An 18,824-nucleotide genomic window follows, 5' to 3' on the forward strand; every position below is an offset into this window, starting at 1 on the left:
AATTAGATCAGTGTTTCTTGTGACTTTATACCTCCCTCAAATTATACTTTAATATTTGACACAGTAGTTTCAAAAAAAAATATTCAAGGCCTCAGTTTTAAATTTTCCTTCAGTGTAATGCACAAAGTTGATAAGAAATATTAAGAAGACTACCCTAAAATAAATGCATCGTTCTAATAAAAATTACTTGTTATAATACAGTTCCCATTTTGTTCTGTAATTCTGATAAAGAATGTATTTTTTTGGTAGGAGCGCCTGAGTGGCTCAGTCTGTTAAGCATCTGACTCGATCTTGGCTCAGGTCTTGATCTCACAGTCATGAATGCAAGCCCCGAATTGAGCTCCATGCTGGGTGTGGAGCCTACTTAAAAAAAAAATTACTTTTTGGGGCACCTGGGCGGCTCAGTTGTTAAGCGTCTGCCTTTGGCTCGGGTCGTGATCTCAGGGTCCTGGGATCGAGTCCCACATCGGGCTCCCTACTCGGCGGGAAGCCTGCTTCTCCCTCTCCCACTCCCCTGCTTGTGTCCTCTCTCACTGTGTCTCTCTCTGTTAAATAAATATTTTTAAAAAATTACTTTTTGGTAATAAAACAGGGTTTAGAATGATTCAGTCTTTGGAAAATCCTAGTGGCAGTCAATCAGTGAAGTAGTCTGTCATTCCTAGAGTCACAAACACTCAAAAACTGCTGTTAACATTGAGTTTTTGTGGGTTTTGATGGTTATTTTCTTGGTTTAGCCTCAAAGTTCTTAAACTTGGCTATGGTTTTGAATTACTTGGGGAGTGTTTTAAGAAACAGTTGCCAGATGCTACTCTCAGAGGTCTGATTTACTTAAAAAAAAATACTAAAAGCTTCTCAAGTGCTTCTAATGTGCAGCTAGGTTTTGAGTGATTAATTGGACTCTTAATTAACGAGGGTGTTTCCGCACTGACTTTTAGAAACAAGCAACTGATCAAGGCTATAGTCAGCTTTCTGACAAACAGGCCTTTTCCCTTGTTTCACAGCAGTCTTGACTGAATGTTACACGTGTGAATGATCTCTGGGAAATAGTGTGGATTCCAGATTATCAGCAGAGATCGAAAACTGTGTTCATTACACCATGTGGTCCCGACTGCGTCATCATGCATTTTGCCCATTTTCACTCACCCAGGACTTTGACTTTTCCCCACTCCATGTGCAGTCATAGTCCATGGTGTCTACTACATTCTCTGAGCTCATGGCACTTACAGATTTCCGGGGTTAGGACTTAGTCCTTGCATATTCGATATTTTGTTTTAGGCCAGTTTTTATTAAGATATCCCCTCTGGGAAAGCATTTTAGCTGAATCTGAGACTCACTCCCTAACCAAGGCCAGAGAGCATTCTCATACATTTTAGAATGGATTTCTTTAATATGTATTGAAGAAAAGAAAAGTCTTTTGCCTTTAAGTGAACAAATACTTAATTCTTGGGCATTCCGTGTACTTGAAGTTTGATTTGTATTTATGAATTAGGATGTATTTTAAGTGAAAAGTTACCAGATTTCTAATGATTTGTTTTTATGTATGATTTTGGTTATTTAAAGATTTATGTCAAATTTGGGAAAGATATTTTGAGGTAGTTTATTTTCTCACATTTTTTATAACCTATGAGATAAAAAGATTTATGAATTTCTAATGTGATATAGTCTGCTTACTGTTTTGATTATTTGGAAAGATTTTGATTTATTCCTTTAAGGGATTTATTCAATAGATTGGATCCACTAGGTTAAGTAATGACTGCTCAAGTGAACAACTTATTCACAAAAATATTTGACAGGACATTTTATTATTTTTCACTGAGATTTTCAGAGCTGCATTCAGCTGTATTCTGATATTTTTGAAAGAATTAATTTTGTACTAATCAGAGTGGGATCACTGTACTTACCCCTTCTTTTTGTGTTTTTTAATTCTCTTCCATCAGTTTTTGCTTTCACAACCAAAGTTTTGGGCCATTCAGACATCAGCCTTGATCCTCCGGACAAAACTTGAGAGAGGAAGCACACGCCGAGTGGAACGGGCAATGAGGCAGACACAGGTGAGAATTAATGTGACAGTTTTTGTTATTTTTTCCAACTCTTGGTATATATTCCATATATATGCCACATCTTCTTTATCCATTCATCAGTCATGATGAGTGGGCTCTTTCCATAATTTGTCTATTATTGATAATGCTGCTGTAAACATCAGAGTGCAGGTACCCCTTCAAATCTGTATTTTTGTATCCTTTGGGTAAAGGATACTAGTAGTGCAATTGGGTAAAGGACACTACTAGTGCAATTGCTGAATCATAGGGTAGTTCTGTTTCTAACTTTTTGAACCATCTCCATACAGTTTTCCAGAGTGACTAAACAAGTTTGCATTCCCATCAATAGTGCAAGAGGGTTTCCCTTTCCCCACATCTTTGCCAGCAACTGTTGTTTCCTGTGTTGTTAGTTTTAGCCATTCTGACAGGTGTCATGCTTTTGATTTGTATTTCCCTGATGATGAGTAATGTTGAGCATCTTTTCATATGTCTGTTAGCCATCTGGATGTCTTCTTTGGAAAAGTACCTGTTCATGTCTTCTGCCCATTTCTTAACTAGATTATTTTTTTCAGTGTGGAGTTTGATAAGTTCTTTATAGATTTTAGATATTAACCCTTTATCATTACTAACCCTTCTCCCACTTTGTCAGTTGTCTTTTAGTTTTGTTGATCATTTCCTTTACTGTACAGAAAGTTTTTATCTTGGTGAACTCCCAATAGTTCATTTTTGCTTTTGTTTCCCTTTCCTCAGAAGACATATCTAGAAAAATGTTGTTATGGCTGATGCCAGAGAAATTACTGCTTGAGCTCTCTTCTAGGATTTTTATGGTTTCAGGTCTTACTTACATTTAGGTCTTTCATCTATTTTGAATTTATTTTTGTCAGTGGTGTAAGAATGTGGTCCAGTTTCATTCTTACGCATGTTGCTGTCCAGTTTTCCCAATACCATTTGTTGAAGAGACTGTCTTTTTTCCATTGCCTATTCTTTCCTGCTTTATGAAACATACAGTTCTGGCTCCATTTCTGGGTTTTCTGTTATGTTCCAGTGATCTATATGTCTGTTTTTGAAATAGTATCATACTGTCTTGATCACCAGAGGTTTGTAATAGAACTTGGAAGTCTAGAATCATGATGCCTCCAGCTTTGCCTTTCTTTTTCAGGATTGCTTTGGCTATTTGGGGTCTTTTATGGTTTCATACAAAATTTAGGAGTGTTCTGGTTCTGTGAAAAATGCTGTTGTTATTTTGATAGGGATTGCATTAAATATGCAGATTGCTTTGTGTGATAAAGACATTTTAACAATATTTGTTCTTCCAATCCATGAGCACAGAATGTTTTTCCATTTCTTTGTGTCCTCCTCAATTTCTTTCATAAGTGTTCTATAGTTTTCAGAGTACAGATCTTTTGCCTGTTTGGTTAGGTTTATTCCTAGGTATTTTAGGGGTTTTGGTGCAGTTGTAAATGGGATAGAGTCCTTGATTTCTTTTTTGGTTGCTTCATTATTGGTGTATAGAAATGCAGCAGATTTCTGTATGTTGACTTTGTGTCCTTCAACTTCACTGAATTAATGTATTAGTTCTAGCAATTTTTTGGTAGAGTCTTTATGGTTTTCTATATAGAGTACCATGTTGTCTGCAGTAGTCAAAGTTTGACTTCTTTCTTGACAATTTGGATGCCGTTTATTTCTTTTTGTTTTCTGATTGCCGAGGCAAAGAATTCCAGTACTCTTTTAGATAGTAGTGGTAAGAGTAGACATCCCTGTCTTGTTCTCGACTGTAGAGGGAAAGCTCTTAGTTTTTCCCCATTGAGGATGATATTATGGGTGTGGGTCTTTCATATATGGCATTTATGATGTTGAGGTATGTTCCATCTATACCTACTTTGTTGAAGGTTTTTATCAAGAATGGATGCTGTATTTTGTCAAATGCTTTTTCTGCATCTATTGAGAGGATCTTATCCTTTCTTTCCTTAATGTAGTATACCATTTTGATTGATTTGCAAATATTGAACCATGCCTGCACGACTGCCTTCTGCTTTAGATGTCAACCTCAGGTCTGTTTCTGACTCACTGGCTAAAAATAAGGGGTTCTACTGACCCCCACCTGGAGTCCGATAATTTGCTAAAATGGCTCACAGAATTCAGGGAAACTTCACTTACTATTACTGGTTTATTATGAAGGATGTTATAAAGGATACAGATGAACAGCCAGGTGAGGCAGTATATAGGATGAAGTCTGGAAGTGTCCTGAGGACAGGAGCTTCTGTTCTTGTGGAGTTTGGGGTACACCACCTTTCCAGCATGCAGTTGGTTCACCAACCTGGAAGCTCTGTAAATCTGTTTTCCAGTTTTTACGGAGGTTCCATTATGTAGGCATGATTTATTAAGTCTTTGGCCATTGATGATTAACTCAATCCCCAGCCCTGCTCCCTTTTCCAGAGGTTGGAAGTGTGGCTGAAACTTCCAGTCCTCTAATCACATGGTTGGTTCTTATGTCAATTAGACCCCATCCTCCAGGAGTCACCTCAGTATCATGAACTAAAGAATGGGGCAAAGGGCTTATTACAAAAAACTAAAGATGCTCCTTTAACCCCTACCACTCAGGAAGTTATGAGAATTTTAAACGCTCTATACCAGGAACCAGGGATGGAGATCAAATATTGTTATCACATCACACCTCTAAGCTTCACTTTCATCATCTGCAAAAGAGGATAGTAATAGTACTTATAGCATAGGTTTGCGATGAGTATTGAAAGAGACAATTTAAGAATTAATCAGATGTGGTTCCACAGGTACAGATTATAAAAGGAAATAGAATTCATCCTAATGCAAAAATAATCAAAATTAATCTGCATTCAGGCATCATCTCTATTTAGATGGAGAAAAACATTAGATAAAACTAACGTTTTTTTCTTGTCTGTTGATGAAATAGCATTTAGTCTCTTTCACAAATTGTCTAATAACCTAACTGTGATGCAGATTGATTGCCAAGAAAAATTTGAAATGTTGCAAAAGATGTAGAATTTCATGAAGTCAATGACAGTGGTATTGTTAAAAATGTATTTTTTGCTTTGGAACAATTTAGTCATAAGAACGATGCAAAGAGAGGTCCCTAGGGGCTCAGTTGGTTAAATGTCTGATTCTTGATTTCATTTCAGGTCATGATTGTAGGGTCATGGGATCAAGCCGGGAGTCAAGCTCTGCACAGGGTGTGGAGCCTGCTTAAGATTCTCTCTTTCCCTCTCGTCCCTCCCCCCACCTCTCTCTCCCTCTCTAAGAAAAAAAAAGAGAGAGAGAGAGAAAGTGCTGTGAAGAACTCCCATCCACCCTTCTGATGGGTCCACAGTTAAGTTTTATCAGTTGTCCTAATAATGTCCTTTGTAGCAAAAGGACCCAAGCACAGCCTGGAGCTGCGTCGCCCTTTTAGTTTCCTTCGTCTGGAACATTTCCTCAGGCCTTGCTTGACTTCTGTGGGGTTGATGATTTTGAAGGTTAGCAGCCAGTTATTTTGGAGACTGTGATGTTTTCTCATGATCAGATTCAGGTTACACAATTTTGACAGTAACTTCCCCGAGGTGGTGGGATCTATATCTATCTATCTTTATCCCTCTTGGGGACCGGATGCTGTGAGTTGTCCCAGGATGCTCTTTGATCACTTGAATAAGGTCATATTTGTGGATATTCTCCCCAATGTAAAGTTATTTACTCTTTACCTTGTAAATAGTAAGCATTTGGGGATAGTTACTTTGAGATTATCATCCAATTTTCATCCACTTATTTTAGCATTTATTGAGGTTTCTTGAGAGGGGAAGTTATGATGATTGCCAAGTGGCAATTTTCTTATTTTATAATGATTGTATAATATCTTAGTTGGTATTCTGCTATAGGTAAGAGTTTTATCTTCTTTTTATCTATTTATTCATTCACTTATTTATTGATTAGCGTGTGGACTTGTGGGTTTCTATTTTATTCATTGGGATATAATCCTATGCTGTCGTTACTTATTTACTGTTAATTTTTTATTTTGATGGAATTTCAGCTCATAATTCAGTATAGAGTATATTGTTTGTTGCTATAGTAAAAGCAGAAGTGGTTTCTCTGTGTCTGAGAATGCTAATTATACCCAATTATCCATTCTTCTTTTGGTTTTAGAACCTTAGTTTTATCCAGACATAAGACTTCCCATCCTCTTTTGCAGGTGGGAGGGACCATGTGATTCAGTTCTGAATAACAGATGTGGGTAGAAGTGATGTATACCACTTCTGGATCATGTCCTCACAAGGGAACGTGTATACTCCCCTGGTATTTTATCCCTTCCTGTCGCCTAGAAAGTCAGGAGAAGTGGGCTGCCACCTTAGAGCAGAGATGCCATGTATTGAGGAATGCAGAGCTCTTTTACAAGCTCTGGATCACTTACCACTAGATTTATAAACGAGAAAGAAAATTGTATCTTGCTTAATAAGTATATTTAAAAAATTTCTTTTCATAGTAGTTTAACCTGTATGGACTAAGTCGAGAGCACTTTATTGGTGTTCCTGGAGGTACACAGATCACTGATGTTTGTTTGGTTTCCAGGTCTATAGGCAGCTGCTGCCCAGCACCTAAACTATGAAAGGGTTGGGGGTGGAGGAGGTCAGTGCATGTCCAGGTCCAGGTGTTTCTTATTTTAATGAGGCTTGAGTTAGATTTTTAACTGGGAACATCGGAAGAAAATACATAATGAGATGTAAATACTGGGTAAAGTATGTTCGGGTTTACCAAATAATAACTCGGTACTGTCTACAAGGCTGGTAGGAAGGAGGAGGAGGTAACTTAGGGTGAGCGTATTTGGTCTGTGTTGAGTACGGAGTGCTTCAGTCTGGTTCACACCAGAGAGCAGCATGAGATAAGATGGTGGAGGGCTAACTGTTCTAGTTCTGGTGTCCACCCTCGCATAAAGCTCCAGAGTGTGGATTTTCCCCTCAGAATAAACTATGGCAACATGACAAAAGTCGGAGTCTCGAAGAGAGTCTTAGGGTATGGTAGCATTTATTGGTGAGAATAGAAGCAGAGACCTCAGTTGGGGGTTACTTTCATAGGCCTGCTTGCTGGGAGCAGATTTAGTATGGATAGAAGCATAGACCCAAGAGATGATTTGTGTGGTTGTTCTAAGATAGAAATCAGTTAATTTGCCTTCAAAGAAGCGGAAGGTAAAATGAAAGATGGTCAGGCTTTTAACATTTTTTTTGTATGGCTGCTTAAATTTAAACTCTTAGGGGAAAAAATGTGCAGAATAAGATTATTTTTCAAAGAGAGGTATCGTGAGCACTTTCAAAACAGTCTTCAAGAACTTTAAAAAAAATTTTTTTAAAGAAATAGCTCCCCTGCATTTAAAAGTCTGTTAGTTGCCATGTAAAAGCAGACCTTTATTTGGATTAAGTGAAGTTTTTGTTCAAAAAAATCCATGCAGATATAAAACAAACAAAAAATCCACGAAAACAAAAATCTCACGTTCCTTTCCAGAACTTCTCTGTGTTGGTCTAGTTTGGCAAACCCAAGAAGGTTACCAAGTTACTATAAATGTCAGTGCTACTAACTTCCCAGTTAGCAAATATTTATTGAATTCTTAGTATGTACCAGGTACTGTACTGGGCCCTGGGTATGCTAAGATAGTTAATATGTAAGCTTTCAGGAGCTTACATTCCAAGGGCCGGATTTTTAGTCTTGGAATTATTTTCTACCTCAACTTCTTCAGCCCCCCTCTCTGTCTGCAAAATACATTGCAGTTACCATGTCCTTTTTGCTTTTCTTCCTGCTTACTGTCCAAATTTATTGAGAGCCTACTATGTGCTCTACAGTGTGTGCACATACTGTTTTAACCATTTTACTTCTTTTCACTGAGTGACATTGTATCTCAGAGCCCTTTATGTTAATGTCACAGGTTGTTTTCTCCAAAACAGTGAGACACAGAGACCAGGGTTCAGTGCCACTTGAAGAGTAACAGGAGGGGGGATTGGGCTGAGGAAGAAGTTACACGGAGGTGCAGACCCAAGACAGCCCAGGCTATTTGCCATGCTGACTGTCCCCCTGACCTTCTACCTTCCCTTCCCCACCACTGGAGATACAGGCGGCCCTGGAAGGGGGCGAGACCTGAGGCCAGGTGCTGTCAGTGGCTGTGGGGGACGCTGAGACAGCTGACAGCCGGGGACCATGTGTGCACCCCACTCCCTGCAGCTGGGCCCAGTGTCAAGCAAAGGAAGAAGGTAAAGATGTGGTTTCATGATCAGCATTTTAAATTATTCTTGCTGAATTGCTCCTGTTGTATTGAAGTTTATTTATTAAAAGCTCATTTCACACTAAGCAGAATGTTGAAATAACCATGTGTTAAAATGATCAAATATGCATATTTTTGTATAGATTTTTGGTCAAGGAGACCACACAAATTTTTCAAATTTTATTTTGGGAAACAGTTTAAATGGTTGTTTGATTGTTTGTTTGTTTTGGCAAAAGTTTGACCTTAATACAAATAGTAGTAGATTACATTTATTTATTAATGAAAGACATACTGACTTGGAAATGATTGGCTTTGCTTTCATCTCTTACATTAACTTTAGCAAGGAAATAACTAAGTTGTCATTCAGTTTTCTTTTGGAGCAGCAGTTAAACTCAAAAAGTAGAGAGGCAAATTTGTCTCTAAGTATATAGCATATCTTTTTAATTTGAAACCTATGTTATTCTCTGAATTATACACATTATATTTTGGGGCATCAAATAACAAAAGGATGTGTTTGAAGAAAATAGATTTAAAGAGGGAGTCACATCACCATGCTCTCTCACATCTTGCCCTGTCTTGGCCATTGTATGTCTCCTATTTCTCTGTCTGCCATCCAAATCCTGCATTCTGAATAGAGTTGTATACTTTTGCCTCTAGAACAAGATGAGGAATTGTTATTTCTGCCTTTACAGGGTGATACCACAGAGAAAATCACTTCACACCCCAACCCAGAGATTTTGGAAATTTGCCAGATCATGTGACTGGGTGAATGCAAGATTTGTCTAATTTTCTGTCCCTTGTTGAGCCATTTACCTCATCATCTGAACTCTCGCCAATTCTCTGATTCAGTGTTTGATATTACTGTGTTTGTTGAAGTTGCTGCATCCCTGAAGAATAAGAGGAAAATGGTTTTTTAAATACTTGTATATAAAACAATGTTTAGAAGAAATTCTGTTTTAGTTCTGTGAAAATCTGTTTCCTTCCTCTGCTGTTATAACGTGATAAAACGATAAGCTGTTAAGGCTGAAAGAAAAATAAGCCAGAAGGAGCTGTTTAGGGATCAGCTTAGTCTTGTCATATTACAAGTTGAGGAAGTGCAGGTGGGATGAGGTCAGGTGACTCGCCCCGTTGGCCTGGCTGCTTAATGACGGAATTGTGACTAACGGGCACAGTGATGAGCAGCTACATTGAACCATGTGATGGCAAGTCCTGAAGATGGCAGTTTGGGAGGGATTTCTGAGACAGGCCAAAGGGAGAATATTGCATCCCACCGAAAAGTAAATAAACCAATATTACAAGATCCACCGAGGAAAAAGGAGCTTCAAATTGAGGACAGTCCGTTTAAAACACTCTATCTTGTGAAAATTATCCTCGGCTAGAGTTCTTTAATGACTGTGTGTTTGGTGGTCATGATGAAGAAAATGCTGTTTATGGAAACACGGAGTGGTTAGGATTCAGAAGCAAGAATTAAAGTGAGATGGTATTCTCTAGTCCTTATTCATACCCTGCTTTTGATTATTTTATGTTCATTATTAAAATAATCTTGCTAACGAATTCTAATTACTCATCTATCCCTTAACCCTGTTAATCTAGTAAGGACAGCCTGCCCGTGTTCGGGTACCTGGGACCCTAAAGATGATTTTCCAATAGGGATCTTTTCCTTCACCTTTGAATTTCTGGGAGGACAGTGCATTGAACTGGGAATTGGAGATTAGAGCAGTTTCTGTCACTAGAGACTCTTCTACTGCATTCGACCTTTCTTTTTTACTGTAGTAGTTAATTGATTTTTTTAATTAATTCTTTTTTTTTTTTTTTTTTTTTTTTTTAAAGATTTATTCATTTGACAGATAGAGATTACAAGTAGGCAGAGAGGCAGGCAGAGAGAGAGAGAGGAGGAAGCAGGCTCCCAGCCAAGCAGAGAGCCCGATGCGGGGCTCGATCCCAGGACCCTGGGATCATGACCTGAGCTGAAGGCAGAGGCTTTAACCCGCTGAGCCACCCAGGCGCCCCAATTAATTCTTTTTTTAAAGATTTTATTTATTTATTTGACAGACAGAGATCACAAGTAGGCAGAGAGGCAGGCAGAGAGAGAGAGGTGGAAGCAGGCTCCCCGCTGAGCAGAGAGCCTGATGCAGGACTTGATCCCAGGACTCTGGGATCATGATCTGAGCTGAAGGCAGAGGCTTAACCCACTGAGCCACCCAGGTGCCCCAGTTAATTGATTTTTAACATTTTTAAAATGAGTTTTAGTTTTCCAAGAACATCTGTTCTTAATACTAGAGTTGTATCCATGCTTTGATGGAATAGATGTTTGTGTTTGATTCTGGAGGGAGAAGGGTCCGGAACAGAATGATTGGTGCTGTTGTGGAGAGTATCACTCCCGTGTAAGCTAAAACACTTCTCTTTTCAAAGCTGATAGTCCTGGGGAGCCTGGGTGGCTCAGTCGGAGAAGCATCCCACTCCTGATTTCAGCTCAGATTGTGATCTTATGATTATGAGATCGAGCCCCACATCAGTATGGAGATTCTCTTTCCTCTCTCTCTAAAGTAATAAAGAAAAAAAAAAGCAAGCAAGCAAGCAATAGCCCTTTCTTTACATGGCTGTTTAATTTCTAGTGATGATTAAAGGCATGTCATAACAAAAACCTTAATTAGGGAAAAACTGATAACGTCAGGATTTATACAGTGAGCCTCGTACTTGTTTTTGAATAATTTCGTAAAGTGGTCCTTGACATTATTTTTTATACTGAGGGAAAAACCACACTGCTGTCATTTTATGTAATACCTGGTCCAAGTCCGTGGTTAGTAGTGGCAAAGTATGTTTTGTTTTTTTTAACCCATGTCACTGTTTTTAATTGCTTTTAATTATAGAAATAATACCTGCTAATTATAAAAAGTGTAATCAGTGGAGAAGCAGAAGTGAAAAACTGTGTTTTCCCTCCACCTTGCTTGCCTTCCAGTCTCAATTGGTAACCTTCTAGACTTATTTCTCTGCATAAATAAATGGTACGCTTAAACCTCAGTGGGATTGTGCAGCCTATATTACTTTATACCTTTTTGCCTCTTAAGGAACAGCCTGATCAGCTCTCTGTGCCAGTACCAGTGGCTCTAGCTCACTCATTCCAGCAGCCCTATGTCACTCTGTTAAATGGAGGCACTGTAACTTATTGAAACTATCCCCTATTTTTGAAGGTGCCCTTTAATTAATGTATTTTGATTTTTAAACTACATATTAGGAACTTTCATACTACACATAGTAAAAAAAAGTTTACTCAGAAGGATCTCAGATGCAAGATGTAAATTCTCCTCCAATTCCCAGTTCACTTTTTAGCAGTTTCTTTTTTGTTGTTGTTCTAGTGATTTCCATTATAACTTTAAATATTTATATTTCTATTATACTTCTTTAAATGCTTATTCTCTTTTTCTTGATTTTTCAACTTAAAAAAAAAAAGATTTATTTATATGGGAGAGCAGGGGGCAGTAGCAGAGGGAGAGGGAGAGAAAATCTTAAGCAGACTCCACTCTTGAGTGGAGCCTGATGTGGGGCTCGATCTCACGACCTTGAGATCATGTCCTCGGCTGAAACCAAGAGTCAGATGCTTAACCAACTGAGTCACCTAGGTGCCCCTTAATTTATCAGTTTTAGATAGAATCTGTTGCCTTCACGCTGTGAATTATAGATAAGTCAATACATCTCTCATCCCCTCTTCCATTTTTAAGACTTTTTTGGCAATGGTTAGGGATCGTTACTCTACATGTAATTTATGTCATCTGTTTTTCTTTCTTCTTTTTTAAGATTTTATTTATTTATTTGACGGAGAGAGATTACAAGTAGGCAGAGAGGCAGGCAGAGAGAGAGAGAGGAGGAAGCAGGCTCCCCGCCAAGCAGAGAGCCCAATGAGGGACTCCATCCCAGGACCCGGGAATCATGACCTGAGCCGAAGGCAGAGGCTTAGCCCTCTGAGACACCCAGGTGCCCTTTGTCATCTGTTTTCAGTCATATGTTGATTTTTAAAATTTTAAATCAGTTTTATAGTCTTATAATTATGAACATATGACTATTTTAATTATATAATCAAATACTGTGATTGTACCTATAGAGAAAAAATCATATGCTTTGTCTCTGAACTTTTGCTACTTGACAAAGGCGGTCACAACAATCAGGGTCTGGAGGATTCTCCATTTGTTCCTTTTTTGTGTTTGTTTGTTTTTTAAACTCCTTCTAGGTCATAGTCAGCTACCACCATTCTTTGATCTTTGTTGTTGCATTCCTTGTTTTCCTTGTCTTTTGTGTTACTTCCTGTGTAAATTTCATCTGAAGGACATGGGTGGTAAAATTTGAGTCTTTGTGAATGTATTTTTCCAGCAGAATTTATTAGTTGGGTTGGCTGTCGAATTCTAGTTTCACAATCATCGTTCTGTCGGACTGTAAATGAGATCATTTCTTTAATATCATTCAGCATTCCCAGTTTACTGATAAGTGGCAGTTTGATTGTTACATTTTAAAAAATATTTATTTATATATTTTTGAGAGAGAGAGAGTATAAGCAGGGGCAGGGACAGGGGCAGAGGGAGAGAGAGAATCTCAAGCAGATTCCCTGCTGAGTAATGAGCCCAACATGGGGCTTGATCCCACAACCCTGAGATCATGACCTGAGCTGAAATAGTTTGAGATGCCTAACCAAATGAGCCACCCAGGAACCCCGTTACTGTTCATTTTAAGTGATATTTTTCTTGTCTTTTAGAACACTTTTAGAATTTTCTCTCCATGCTAGGGATTATGGATGTTTGAATGTGATCATGTGTTCCGGAGTTGTACCACGTGTTTTCAGATCCCCGCTCTACCATATACAAGCTGCTTCTGTCTTGCACAAGTTACCTAACCTCGTGGTGCCTCAGTTTCTTCATGCGTATAATAAGATAAATATACTTATTATGAGGGTTTTATGAGTTAATATTTAGAACAATGTCTCTCAGGAAGGAGGTGCTTAACAAATGTCATAACTGTTATTATTCTCTTGGAGAACACGGTGGTTCTTTAAATGTGATCAGTCATGTATCTGTAGTTCAAGGGAATTTTCTTCCATTTATTTCTTTAATTATTTCTCCATTTTTTTTAAAAAAAGGTTTTATTTATTTATTTGACACATATCACAGGTAGGCAGAGAGGCAGGCAGAGAGAGGAGGAAGGAAGCAGGCTCCCCGCCGAGCAGAGGGCCGGCTGGATGTGGGACTCGATCCTAGGACCCTGGGATCATGACCTGAGCTGTAGGCAAAGGCTTTAACCCACTGAGCCACCCAGTTGCCCCACTTCTCCATTTTTTAAAAGCCTTCTTCTCTAGTGCAGTTCTGCAGTAGGAATACTAGTAAACTTCTGTGAGACCTACTGAATGAATTTATCCTGTATGACTCTTAACTTGTTTTTGTGCTTTCTTTTTCTTTGTATTTTTGCTAGATGTCATAGGAGATTTCTTTGACCTTTTTTTTCTATATCACTAGTTTTGGTTATTAGCCTAATTCCTAATAAAAAATTACCCTTGTAATTTTTTATTTTGATGATTTTTTTTCTTTCTCCTTTTTTATTTTTTTAACAGTCATTTTCAGGTGTATAATATAGTGATTCAACAATTCTCTGCGTTTTTTCTCAGTGCTCATCGAGATTAGTCTACTCTTAATTCCCTTTATTTCGTTAAAAATAATATTTGACAATTTTTAATTTTCAGGAATTCTGTATTTTTCCGATCGTTCTTTCTGATACCCTTTGTTTTATTGATGTGATACCTCATTTAATTTCTTTGCACATTGTTAATTAGAATTTTAAAAATTCTCTTCTTTTCATGAATTCTCTTTCCTCAATAGTAAATTATCTTATTTGTTCATCTTGGCCCTTCTTTTCTCGGTATTGCTTTTCCTTAATTTCCTGATATCACCAGGCTTCATTGTACTAGTGGTTAATGTGAGCTCTCTCTGTGGTTATATGGGTTTGTTTGTCTGAGAGGCCTTTCCCTGGAATGGAAGGGCTGACTACATGCTGCACACCTGGCCAGGGTGTGTCTAACTGGCAGACTTTGTTAGGGTTGCCAAGAATCTTCCCTCTACACCTTCCCCTAGGGCCTTAAACTCTGGTTCTGAGTTAACTGATGTTGTAACAGAGATGCTTCTCTTTTTAGATAGGCTCTGTATATCCTGTTGCTTTATTCCCTGATTGCTTTCCTCCGACAAGACATGTAAGGTCTGGACAGCCTCTTCTAGATAGTGCGAGCAAGCAATGTGCTTGAGCTAGGGGCCAGAGAAGTTATCCAGAGGAGCTGGTAGCAGCGCCAAGATCCCAAGTGAAGAGCCAGTAACAAGAGATGTAGAGACTCTGTGAGGAAGACCTTCTCTCAGTCATTGTCTGAAGCATCAGCCAGTGGTAGTCACAGAAGTCATAGCCTAGAATATTGGGTCACCTTCATCAGAGTGACAACCCAACAGGTGAACTAAACAATTTGTGAGGTTTTCTTGGACCTTTGAACTTAGGGAGACTGCAACAGATACAAAAGGCTTAAAGTGCTTCATAGAGACACCTGTTCATCAAGAACAAGGTTCAGGTGTTTCAAGGACAGGATGGCAGGCTCAGAAAAAAGGTCTAATGGTTCAGAAAATGTGTATGAGGTTGATAATATGCAGAATTAGCTCTGAATCAAATATGTTAACACAAGGCCTCCCTTTCTTCTGCTAGACCAAAGCCAGACCCTGGGTCAAGGCGTCACAGTAGAATTGCCCTCTGCCTGTAGTCATCACTTGGCAGGAGGGCAGGAGTTTGGGGTAGGGAGCCAGCTTATGTGGATCATCTCAACTTTATTTTTTTAAAAAAATTGTTTATTTTAGAGTGAGAGAGAGAGAGAGAGCACACCTGTGTGTGAGCAGGGAAAGGGGCAGAGGGAGAGGGAGAGACACTCTTCAAGCAGACTCCCTGCTGAGCGAGCAACCCGACCCAGGGCTCCATCTCCGGACCCTGAAATCAGGACCTGGGCCAAAATCAAGAACCGGCCACTCAACTGACTGAGCCACCCAGCGCCCCTCAATTTTAGAATCCTTATATAAGTGTGTGGTTCTCTTAAAGAGGTGGGGCTGTGACTGCAAGAAAGAAGGCGAGGGACCCAAATTAGGTTATAATGTTTAGTTATACTATGCTGGATGTATGTTCTCAATGCAGGTAAGAGCTCCCTAGTACTCCCTAGTTTCCCAGCAAGATGTCCAGCTTTATAGGATGGCATCCTGTGGCATCCATTGCCAGAAACTCCCCTTGGCATTGACACAGGGGTGAGAGATATTTTATGTTCACCTGGGACCTCCCATCCTTTAGCCAAATAATGATCATGAGGGGAAGGTGTCCCCCAGCAGACCCAGAATTCTGACCCATCTTAGCGTCATTCTGAGTTTTGTGAGAAAGGATTTCTGAAGTTGTTTTATCTCATAACTAATAAGAGACTTATACCACTTTAATATCTTCATCATTTCTCACCAAGACCATTGTAACTCTCCTTACTTTTTCTCCTCAACCTTTTGTTGAAAAATCAATAATCAACTGACCACACTTACGTGGTTTATTGCTGGGACTGTGGTTTTTTTTCCCCTTCTATCTTTTTAAGAACTTTATTTATTTGAGAGAGAGAGAGAACAAGCAGGGAGAGCAGCAGAGGGAGAAGCAGACTCCCCACTGAGCCGGGAGCCCAATGTGGAGCTCCATCCCCCGGACCCTGAGATTATGATCTGTGCCAAAGGCAGACACTTAACTGACTGAGCCACCTAGGTGCCCCAGACTGTGTTTCCCAAACTATATTTTAGCACTTACTAAATGGTATTATACTTTGTTTGGAAACCTTTCTATCTTCACATCCAGAATGTGAGCTTCTTGAGGGGTCAGGTTCTCTATTTCATTTATTTTTGCATTCTTAGAATAGGCATTCAGTAGATGTTTGCTGAATATTGAATTTGGAAAAAAAAATCATGTTTGAATTAGCTACTTGTTAGCAGGACTATTTGGGGATTGTCTAAATTAAAGATTAAATTTTTATCTGGCATTTGAGTAATCCACAAGCTGTAGAGACTAGCCGTTCTAGTATCATTCCAGGCCAGACCTTCAGCCCAGTGCCAGAGCTAACAGGAACAGAGCGATCTCTGTGATCACAGAGGTTAATGTAGCGTTCCCAGAAGGTAGTAATTCACAGTTTGGTTGGCTGTATTTTTTTAAGAGGAGGGAAAAGAGATAAAGGAATGTTAGTTTTTCCTTACAGGGTTTCCTAAAAAATGATGAATTACGTGGATAAATCACTACTTTTTGAAGTTGTTAGAAGTGATAAGAGCACTAGAGTCCACGAATTTACTTAATTAACTAGAAATACGTTCACTCTGTATTTCTCAACATCCCAAAAAACCGAAGCTTTTTCTTTGTATCACAGACTAGTCATTTGTTCTGCATTAAAGACTTCTCTCTCATATTTTAGCATCTTGGGATATGTGTGTGCTCTGTTATTTATATATATATAGAGAGAGAGAGGGAGGGAGGGAGAGAGAGAGGGAGAGAGCGCGCGCTTCATAAAAGCACATCCTCATGGCATTGTACTTGGTGGGCTTAGTATTGACCTTGATGTGCAACTATTTGTGTGAGTGGGAGAGTATGGGCCCTTGTGGGACACACAGTCTAGTAATTCCCACTGACTGTGGCTGTACTGGGCTTGCCTCACAAGTGGGTATGGCTTTAAACTTTGAGAAATTGCATTTGATTTTTATACTTATTTTGAACATCCTTCTCCTAAAGGTACTTGTGAAGGACAGATTGAAGTTTAGAGTCTTTCAAACCCTTTACCCTTCTACTTCAGTAAAATTTAAGAACAGGTTTCAGTAAGAATCTTTTCATTGGAGGGACAGAAACCCCTTTCAGACTGGCTGGAAGAGAGGAGATGTCCTGGCCGTTATTGCTGGGGGGGCCTTGCGGTACGCCAGTCTCAGTGCCAGCTGCACTCAGGGGCTCAAACAGATCATCAGGTCTTTCTCTCTCTGTCTTTTCTCGCCTGCATCCTCCCATCTCTGTTTTTCTCTGCCTGCTTCAGTATCAGAAGGTCTGTTTTCTGAAAAGTACCAGCTTCTGTTGTCCACAGACCTCACAATCCAAGGGGGAAAGAGAGATCACATAACGTACCCAAGGTTAAGTCCCCAACCTTTTGTGCTTCGCTCCTCCTGTCTGTGGAACGGAGAGAGCAGTAAGTAGTGCCTGCCGCACACACATGTGGGGCGATTAGAAGACTTAACGTTTGAGAAACGCTTGGAATAGTGCCCGGCACAGAGTAAACCCTCAATAAATCTTGACTGGTATTATCATATGATAATAGCAGTATGATCCTTCATATGACTGACTAAAAGCAGTCATTACAATCTGGGAAATTGAAAAACTTTGGGGGAAATTACAGTGCTTCACCTTTAATATACTGAGACGTGCCTTTGAGTTTTTTAAAAAGCCGGAAGTTGACAACATGACCGTTCTAGCTCTGTACTTCACCTGCGTTAGTCACCATTTGCTGCATTTGGGAGTTACTGAAAAGTGTACTAGGCTTTGCTCCTGTGACTGTTACTGTGCTTTTAAATGTTGGAATGATTATGGCTAACTACTGTTTATTTAGAATTGTGCATAGTTACTACTGTTTACGGACCGCTTATCTGCCGGGTGCCAAATAATCCTAGCCTGTAGGCATTATCTACGTTTGCTAATGAGAGAAATGAAGGACAGAGATTTTAAGTGACTTACCTAAATCCATGCTTTCCAAGTTAATCCATCATGCTGCAGTGTTCTAAGGAAGCTATGAGAACTGGCTTAAAAAAGACAAAAGATCAGTAAAAGACCTGGCATCAGCTAGAGGAGAGGAATTGCATGAACACAGGCAGGAAGCAGTGAATACAGGCTTTTGTGAGAAAGGCTAGGGTTGCAGAATTCTCCCTCTCAAGGCCAGCAGTTTAGGTGGATGGGGAAGGAAATGGAATGCTCACTCTCCAATGAGGTGCCGGGACGGAGGAGAACACACAGACGGGCGAGAAGGGGCTTTTGCCAAGGCCAAGCTAAGGGGCTGCCGTGAGGGCTGAGAGGCTAAAACCAGGATATGGGTTTCATCGTAATAGTTTTGTACAAAATAGGCGCTGGTTAGTTCACATAAGTGGAATGAAGACTGGGACAAGTGATATAAGCATAAAATGAACTTTATTACCCTATTACCCATTAAAACCCCTAGAAAGTTATGGAAATGTAAAAAATGGTAAGAACAAAGGAACTTGAGTAAAGGCAAGGAAGAAAGGATGCTAGCTCCCAAAGGTGACGCTAAACGATAACTCCAGTTAGATTCCAGGCAGGGACACATTTAAGTTGTGTAGACGGAGTCGGACTGGGTTGACTCAACGGACATATCAGTTTTCCCTCGGAAAATACCCTGTGCACATCCTAACAGCCTTATGCAACATTTACCAAACTTGCCCGGACATGTGAACCACTTCTGAGGTGCTTGT

The 18,824-nt window shown here is 39.5% G+C and overlaps 1 protein-coding gene across 1 annotated transcript in view; it reads left to right on the forward strand.

Moving 5' to 3' along the window:
- The window catches only part of TTC27 (tetratricopeptide repeat domain 27), a 179,306-nt gene that overhangs the window by 64,891 nt on the left and 95,591 nt on the right, over nt 1-18,824 (forward strand). The window contains exon 10 of the mRNA XM_045979984.1: nt 1,938-2,051. Within this exon, the coding sequence (XP_045835940.1) occupies nt 1,938-2,051 (114 nt within the window). The remainder of the gene's footprint in view (nt 1-1,937; nt 2,052-18,824) is intronic.

Source organism: Meles meles, chromosome 15 (genome assembly GCF_922984935.1).
Source record: "Meles meles chromosome 15, mMelMel3.1 paternal haplotype, whole genome shotgun sequence".
In the NCBI taxonomy this organism is placed as follows: domain Eukaryota; kingdom Metazoa; phylum Chordata; class Mammalia; order Carnivora; family Mustelidae; genus Meles; species Meles meles.